At 41.1% G+C, this 9330-nt stretch overlaps 1 protein-coding gene across 1 annotated transcript; it reads right to left on the reverse strand.

Annotated features, from left to right (window-relative positions):
• Positions 1–1779: 1779 nt before the first annotated feature.
• LOC116587593 (olfactory receptor 2B2) lies at positions 1780–2721 on the reverse strand. Its single transcript, XM_032338216.1, has one exon. It carries the CDS (start codon positions 2719–2721, stop codon positions 1780–1782), a length of 942 nt encoding a protein of 313 aa, XP_032194107.1.
• Positions 2722–9330: the final 6609 nt, after the last annotated feature.

Raw genomic sequence — 9330 nt, forward strand, 5'->3', positions numbered from 1 at the left:
AAAATTTAGTTATACAATGCAATATTGATGTCTTTTTGGAATACAGGTGAGGTTTAGCAGGGTGAGATCCAGAGCCAACAACCAAGAAGGAATTGTTGAGGAGTGTTTGGTGCAAAATGGTGGTTTATTAAAACGCAGGGACAGGACCCGTGGGCAGAAAGAGCTGCTGCTTCCAGGTTGTGAGGGGTGGTGATTATATACTAGGGGGTTGGCGAGGTGAGGACAAAGGAGGTGTCCAGAAGGACTGTTGTATGCTAATGAAGACTCTCAGGAAACCGGAGGCCTGGTTATCATCAAGCCAAGGCCTTTTTCCCCTCTAATGAGGCACTAACAGGAAAACAGTTGGGAGTCCTCCTATCCCAAGCTCTTGTCAATGGGCTGCAGGTTTAAAAGAAATTATTTGTATTTCCCTCTGTCTCAGCCTCCCTCAGTTGTATGGAGGGGAGGGTGATGTTAGGGCTTCAGGAATGGAGTTCTGGGTCTCTGGAAATTAAGGTATTGGTAAGAAAGCCTCTTCTTCACAAATCACTAGTACATTTGTAAACTAAGAGAGACTCTGGTCTTGCAAGACTGTGATCTCTACAAGTTAACTGTTTTTCCTTTAGGGCAGTCTGAGTGCCTGAGGACTGTCATACCTAATGAAGCCAATAACAAAGGCAATAATCACATGGTTAATTGAGAGTATGTTCCCGGATGAGATGCTATGGGACTCCCATTTCTAGTAGCCTGTAGTACAGAATATGAAGTGAATTCCTCTGTGTTAATTAATGTTCATTGTCATCCATTTACTTATGGCTTCTATCTTTTAACTTTATTTCTGACTTCCATAGAATTATCAATTTCTCCCATTTGGTGTCACTTCTAATCTAGTATGCCTGTCATCTCTGAGTTCATACATGTTTTTGGTAAGTGCATGTTCTAGGAGGACAAATGAGTATAATTCCTGGGACAACAGTGCCTTCCTTCTGGAGTGGTAGGGTTTAGGAATCACCTTTTGAGGGAGGATTTACAAGCAGGCAGTGTAGAGGCCACTTTTAGACAAGAGGCTAGAGCAATGGCAATTTAAGCAAGGCACAAGGGCCCAGGGACTGCAGGGCTGAATGCAGATAGGCTCATTCAGCAGCCCACCTTGCAATAGCCGTAAACCCTAACTAACCAATGTGCTACTTACAGCGAAGCACAGTTAACAAAAAGGGGAATGTTCCATACATCCCATGCCTCCGTCACTCTGCCCTGTAACTACCTGGCGGCAGATGGGCTTTCCTTTGCTGTCCCACCCAGGGCTCTTTCCCAGTGTACGCAGTACATTTCTATCTCTTGTTCTGCCCAGGGTGCATTCTTCCCGGCCCATGCTACCTGCCCCCCATCCAATAGGGTCGCCCCACAGATAGGAGCAAATAGAGTGCTTTGCCGTCTTAGTCATTACTGCACCATATTATACAAAACTATGAGAAGTGGGCAAATTCTACTCAGAAATCGAGATACTTAACATTCCCTAAGAATATCAGTCTAGTACCTCTATAAAATTGGACTAAGTTAGTTTAGTGTTGGTGGTTCTAAATGAAGCCAGAATGAATTCTAGTTATATACATTATGCCCAAGTTTTCGTGTCTGAGAGACCACCAAGGAGCTGACACCGATGCAATCACATGAGGGTTTATTTGACAAGCTTAAGCTTGGGCCCAAGTATACCCGGCGCAGCAGAGTAGGGACTTCGACCCTGAACTAGGTTACAGTCCTAGATAGATAAATGATAGAAGACCTATCATTTAGGCATTCCTATTTCTTGATTAAGAAGACCCTCACAATCAACCTCTTAAATGCTCCCTTTACATCTTTATTCCTAAGTGTGTATATAAGGGGATTCAGCATGGGTGCGATGATCCCATAGAAGAGGGACACCATCTTCCCCCGGTCCTTGGAGCTGGGGGATGGCGGTTGTAGGTACATGGAGATCGCAGTGCCGTAAAACAGTGACACCACAATCAGATGGGAGCCACACGTGCCAAAGACCTTTCGCCGGCCTTCGGCCGACTGGATCCTCAACACTGCTTGGACAATGAAAGCATATGATATAAGGATGAGTATCACAGGTATTAAGAGAAATAGCACACTGATAAAGAACAGTTCCGCCTCGTTGGCTGTAGTGTCTGCACAGGACAACTTGAGCAGGGCAGGGACCTCACAGAAGAAGTGATCCACTTCTCGACGGCCACAAAGCGGCATGTGAAGAGTCCAGGTGGACTGCAGCACTGAGTTGCCGAAGCCACTGAACCAGGATGCTGCTGCCAGCTGGAGGCACAGCCTCTGGTGCATGATAACTGAGTAATGCAGAGGCCGGCAAATAGCTACAAACCTATCGAAAGACATGACGGCCAAGAGAAGACATTCGGTGGAACCCAAGGCCAGGAAAATGAAGAGCTGGGCCACACAGCCACCGTAACTGATCACCTTCCTGGTGCTGCGTATGTTTACCAGCATCTGTGGAACTGTACTTGTGGTGTAGCAAAGGTCCAGGAGTGACAGATTGGTAAGAAAAAAGTACATGGGGGTATGGAGTTTGGGGTCCAGATGAGACACAAGAATTATTGCCAAATTGCCAAAGATAGTCAAGATGTAGGAAATCAGGAAGACCACAAAGAGCGGGAGCTCCAGCCATGGTCGATCTGAGAAACCCAGGAGGAGGAACTCCCGTGGGACGCTCTCATTCACCTGCCTCATGATCAGTGGTTCAGCTCTTTGTTCCCTGAAGTATAAAAGGTCAGTAAGGTAACAAATGCATATTTATTTACTGCCAGTTGGTTATAATCACTTTGCTAATAATTTATATAAATTACAGACTGATAGTAGGAATAATGTGAAAAGTGTACTGATAAAAATATATCTTTCCAATTTCCATTTCAAAAGTGTTTCTGTGTTTGTAAGTGTCTTTGCAAAATGAATTACAAAATTTTAAAAGCATGTCATCAGTTTCCATGTTCATGGGAGGTATCCTTTGACCTTTTGTTATTTTGCAAGTTGGTTGTTCTCACTTCTACCTTGATACCTAGTCTAAGGTAGAAGTTGGCATAGCTCTGGGGCACCTGGGTGGCTCAGTTTGTTAAGCATCGGACTCTTGATTTTGGCTCAGGTCATGATCTCAGGGTCATGTGATGAAGCCCAATGTCAGGCTCTGTGCCCAGAGTCAACTTGAGATTCTCTCTCTTCCTCTCCTTCTGCCCCTCCCCCAACTCTAAATAAATAAATAAATAAAATCTTTAAAAAAAAAAACTTGGCACAGTTCCTGCCATTGAAATTTATTCTAATGTCTCCTTAATGCCAGTGAGATTCCCTGTTTGTGCAAATTAGTTAAAATTGTTTAAATCTCACTCCTCCCACTAGGAAAAAAAATATAGACAGTATCTAGCAAGTTATCAGACACAATTTAAGGAGACATGTCCTTTTACTTTTTAGAAGTTCAGAATTCATACAGGATTTTTTAATAATAAGGAACGTGAAGTCTGACAGGCCTGGGATCACACCTTGCCCAATTTAGTCACGTTGCCCTTGTTTCTTATCCTTTGCTCTTTAGGCTTTTCACTCATAGGGTGAAAATAATGACGTTTTTCTAAGTTGTCTTGACGTCAGGCATAGAAACACCCTTCAATCTGGACGCTGACCCCCAGAAACAGAGCAATGTGGATGAAAGAAATTTTAGTGATTCGGGGCCTCTGAGGTGCTCAAAGAGGAATTATGTTTTTTAGATCTCCAGATTTCTTAAGGTTGTCTATTGAAAGCTTCCCATTTCCTCCTTAACCCCCAAACCATCAACCTGACTAACAAGGCTCACGTAACCACCTGCTGTGAAGTCCACACGTGGTTTTTAGCGTAGATTGCCTGGCAAGGTGCATGGCCTGGAGAAACACAGATATATTTGGGAAAGGATGGGAGGGATATGGAAACTCTGAGATGCTTTGGGCAGAAGCTACTCAGGGCCCTGCATTCCCCATGTGAATATGTCCATTCTACCTGCTAAAAATGACTCATGCCAAAGAGATCTTAACAGGACACTCGAAATTATTTCATTATTTTTATCAATATCGGAATGTAAGTTTTTCATTATTATTCTTGTTCATTAAACTGTTAACAATGTGTATTTTAACTTTGTTTTATGTATTCTAGGGACTATTAGTCCCCCTTCAATATCCCCTCTCTTGGTCTCAGCTGATACACACTCTGGTTCGTGCATGATGTCACATGTGACATCCTCCCAGGCTTTCTGTGGCCAGGGAGGGCACAAGGACATGGAAAGTACTACTGCAGCGGGGAGCACTGGTGTAGAATCGGGAATGACAGCGCTGGGCCAGAAAGCAATCAGGGGAAGAAGTTAGATAGATTCCAGAGCACCAAACTCTTAGACACTTGTTCACTCATTTTTTGGGGGGGGGGCACATTCACTCATCTTCCACACACATAGTAACCCTCAAAGGCTTTATCCACCCTTAAAAGCGTATCTTTAGATTAAATAGTTGTGATATCATTTTGTGTCTTAGATGGGTCCCCCCCCCCAGGAAAAACACAGTTATTAGATAATATTGCAAGAATGAACACACACACACACAAAAATACTTTGAAACAATCTCAACCATTTCTATATTCCAGGAAACCTAATTCCTTTCATACCAAATTCCTTTTATTATTGTATTTGTTTCCAAAATAAGGCCACATGATTGATTCAATTCCTCTCCTTTTGTTATTGTTGTTGTTAACGTGCTCCGCTCCCAGCGTGGGGCTTGAGCGCAAAACCTCATGCCTGAGAGTGGCTTGCTTTACCGAGGCAACCAGCCACCCCTGACTCGTTTTTTCTATCACTGTTAGATTCTGCCTCCTTCATGAGCCTTTCCCATTTACTGAGCTCCTTCCTTTGACCTTCCAGTGGAATTTTGTGTGTAGCCTGACTGTAACACTTCCCTCTTTCCGGTTGTCTTCTTACTTCACATAGCTTGTGCACATCACGTCCTCACACACATTGTACGTGTCACTAGAAGGTTGAGCCTGGAAGCTCCTGCAAGACAAGCTCGACCTTCGCTCCATCTTAGTGCCCTAGTAGCAACTCGCAGCACACTCTAGCCACTGACACAGTTAGATGGACACATCAGTCTTCAACCACTTAGGAGATGCCTCCCCTGCGGACAGAAGTGTGCTAGACCCTGAAGATACAGAGAGACGTCAGAGTTGGTTGGCTCTTAGTGTCCAGGAAATGATGGTATTTAGGGGATCTGTGTATGTACGTAAAAATATAGCAACAGGTGTTCATGACTTTATGATTTCCAACACTTAGACTCATCTTTATGCCTAGGAGGGTTTTTTTGTTTGTTTTGGGTTTTGTTTGTTTGTTTTTGTTTTTAAATAAGTTTCCCTTGTCATGGTATAATTTTTAAAATATTCTTTACGGAAATCATTTTATTTTGGCATGAGTTCAAATCAAAGGACAACCTCATCAATGCCAAATGGGCTCCAAGGCTTTGTGAACTCAGCATGACCCTTCTTTTGGGATTCTGCCCCTCAGTGTCCACAGTTGGTTCCTCCTCAAAAAGGAAGCTGTTGTGTGTGCGGTCACCAAAACCAGAGGCAGGCCCACAGAGGGTATCAGGATAAATTACGTATCAGTTTATTTTTCCTTCGATTTTCAGATTTTTATTTTTACCTTATTACTTTATTTTGATTTTTATTATTTCTTTCCGCTTTGATTCATATGGGACCCAGTGAAGTGCACGGAGTCAGTGGGCTGTCTTCCAGCTCTGCTCTAAAATCCCTATCCCATGGGGTGCCTGGGTGGCTCAGTGGTTAGGCATCTGCCTTAGGCTCAGGTCATGATTCCAGGGTCCTGGGATCAAGCCAGGCTTCTTGCTGAGTGGGAAGCCTGCATTTCCCTCTCCCACTCCCTCTGCCTGTGTTCCCTCTCTCGCTGTGTCTCTCTCTGTCAAATAAATTAATAAAATCTTTTAAAAAAGAAAAAAAGAAAAAAATTTGCATCCTGTGCTGTGAGAGTAGTAGCAGTATATTTGGAGAAGGAAAATCTGTACAGTTTGATTAGCTAATAGCTAATTGGGGGCTGTCAGACAAAACTTAAATGTAGCCTATGTGATTTCCATGTTGTCTACCATCCTTCTTTCCTGGCTCGGTTCTACACCATTAAGTCTTTTTATTTTTTTATTTTTAATTTTTGTAAAGATTTTATTTATCTATTTATTTGGCAGAGGATGCTAAAGCCTCAAGAACACAAAAGAGGTATGAGCTAGTAACTATGGTGGAAAGTTTAAAAAACAGCATGGGGGTGGTGGGGAGCAGAGCTTCAGAACTTGCCCATCCCCCCCTCCAGCAGAGCTGGCCCAGAGCACATATCTATTACCATTAAAAAGTCCTATAGTTGGTACCTCTTTTTCCCTCTTTGTCATTATGTAATGACAGACTTTCAGGTGTCTTTAGAATTTTCAGAGAACTGTGTTTTAGATGGTGGTGTTCCATCTTGTTTTGCTGAAAAGCTGCCATTATCAAGGCTTAAACCTCTTGCAACTGATGGCATTTTAGAATTACAAAAAGATTATAAGCATACATGTGATTTTCGGTTTTCTTGCCTAAAAGCTTTTGACTTCGAGGCATCCTCTTTGCTTATTCTCTACGGTTCTGTTTCTGATACTGTTACACACGTGGGAACATTCTACTACGCATCTAAAGGAACAGAAAACAATGAGCAACTCCAGTTTACCTGTGAGAGATTTTTCTTTAAAAACGTGCCTGAATGATCTTACAAGGAGACAAAGATAGTTCTTTCCTAACAATGGACTATTTCATAAGGTGAGGACCTTTTGAGTAAAATTAAGCAATTTCAGTTTACGTTTCCTTTTTAAATGTATCAAACTACATAGAATCGAATTTTATATAAGTGCATTGCTCTGTCAGGAGTGTTTCCTGATGAATGTAGCCAGGGATACAGACACAGAGTGAAAACCCGAGAGCAGGACACAGGACACAGGGTTGGCTCACTGCTTATCCTTCAATGGAATGTTTTTAAATATGAAAGTGATTTCTAAATGCCCAGTTTATATCCCCCATAAAAATGTCATTATTCCATTAACGTTTCTATTACCTAGTTTTAGTTTTAGCAGGAAAGACTCAAGTCAGTTCTTACAGTACTAAAGGGTAGATTCCTTTAGGGAAGAATTATTTAAAAATACCTATAACTATAATATATTTCAGATTGCATCAGCAAATTTATTTGCTAGAAAATTGGATTATGATCTGAGGGAGACGTGTGTGTGTGTGTGTGTGTGTGTGTGTGTGTGTGACAGAAGGAGACCCAGTGGGTGAGCTCTGGGTTATTAGTGCATCCCACATCAATGGAAGCTGTAAGGAGCAAAATATACAATACATTCCAAGCTGAACCTCATGAATTGAATTTAAATTTTGCAGTGGGGGACAATTTGGGGGACAAATTTGAAATCAGTCTAGGGAGTTTTTCAACAACAAGAAAGGCAACTGGTTTAAATATCTCAAAATAGCACAACTGGCAGCAAGTATATAATGTTGGAAGTAATTGGGTAATTAACTAAACACAAAAGTTGAGCAGTGCCTGAAACTTGCCTGTCTTTCAAAAAATGAAAGAATGGGTTGAAGTGCATCTCATCTTTGTGGCTTTGAATGTTAACTTTATAAACTCTTCTAGCTCACCCGATTTATAAAGCTAAATATAAATTTCAATTCCCAGGAGAATGTTTTACTTAATGAAATGTTTTTATTGCTTGTTTTTTAAAAATTAATATAAAATCTTTTGGTATGCTTCTTAAAATTTTTAGAATATCTTCACGTTTTATAAATGTCTTCTTACCTTCTTTCCTCCCTCAGGATCTTCCTGATGTAGATCATACCTTAGGAAGCCTGGTAGTTTTCTTTCAAGGCCACTGTATATCTTATTTCTGATATACTTTTATTGTCTCAAAATTCATTATTTTCCTGCCCACACACTCCCAACCTCAATCTCACACACTCTCTCCCCAAATGTGTCCATCTCTTTGGTGCTGCTGGGCCAAGAATTCCTCCTGAAACATAACCCCTCTCTAAATGGGATCTCCAACTGACCTCAGCTGAGTTAATCCTCCAAGAGGCATTAGGTAATTTGAATTCTAATTCATAGTCTCAAAATTAGGACTGAAGGATTTGTTAACATTTGAAACAAGCAAACAAAAACCTAGGAAGTCCTTATCTGCATCTCTGAACTTCCATGAGATGGGGTCCTGATTGTTTTCCTGTTTATGTTTATTTCCTGTTCACACATCTGTACTGTTCACACATATGGGCATTGTGGCTAATACCCTGAAGATAACTGAGTAGATTCCTCTGCTTTTGAGTGAAGCTATATGGGCAGCATCTTGTTACCCACACTTTTGAGTGGCAAATGTTCAACTGGGCAGCAAAACAAAACATTTGATTTTGTGAGATACCAAGGGGACTGGTAAAGAGACCACGTCTGGGTTGAACCCTAAGTTAACAGAAGGAGCATTTTAGAAGCTGCGAATGGGATATTAGCAAACTTTATTGGTGATCTGCTTAGAATGTCTTCACCCATGGTTTAGAATATTTGCCCAGATGAACACATATCATCATGTCCATTTTAAAACCTGTACTTAGGTTGACTTTATATCTGTCATCTCTTTATTGAATTCTCCCATCCGCTATCTGAGCTTGAACACTCAAAAAGATAAGGTTTAACAGAATCTTAGGAGCATCTCTAAAAACCACAATATGGACAGTCTTGAGAAAAGAGGTAACAAGAATTTTAGTCCCAAACCTGCCAGTAAGTCATTGTATAATTGGACAAGTTAATGGCTTTGGATGTCAGTTTTATGTTTTATAATGTAATGGGATGGATATTTCCCATCAGCATAAAAACTGTTTATTTTTAAGTTCTCTCGAATTATCTCATATGCCTAAAAGATAGGGTTCGAAATATCACATAGACGCTGTCTTCTTGCTGGAGCATGAGGAAGAATATTGAGTGATTTTTCACACAGCTAACACAATGTAGCTTGGCTTAGCATAATTTACAAAGAAGTTTGCTTTAAAAAAAAAAGTTTTTCCTATTTACAAACAATTAATTTTGCAGGCAGACTGAATTTATGTGTTCAGAGAAGTCACCTGCTCAAGGTCTGAGAGCCAGTAAGTAGGCAACTGAAGATTAGAACTTAAGACTGACCTGTGCTAAAGTGATTTCCCATAGAGATTAGAAACATATTCAAAATAATATTATATATAAGGGCTTATGGAAGCTAAAGTGGAATGAAGCACATTTTT

Source organism: Mustela erminea, chromosome 4 (assembly GCF_009829155.1).
Source record: "Mustela erminea isolate mMusErm1 chromosome 4, mMusErm1.Pri, whole genome shotgun sequence".
NCBI classification, from domain to species: Eukaryota; Metazoa; Chordata; class Mammalia; order Carnivora; family Mustelidae; genus Mustela; species Mustela erminea.

Bases quoted from the DNA above. Each gene is read 5' to 3' on its own strand.
- LOC116587593 (XM_032338216.1), bottom strand. From the start codon at position 2,721: ATGAGGCAGGTGAATGAGAGCGTCCCACGGGAGTTCCTCCTCCTGGGT.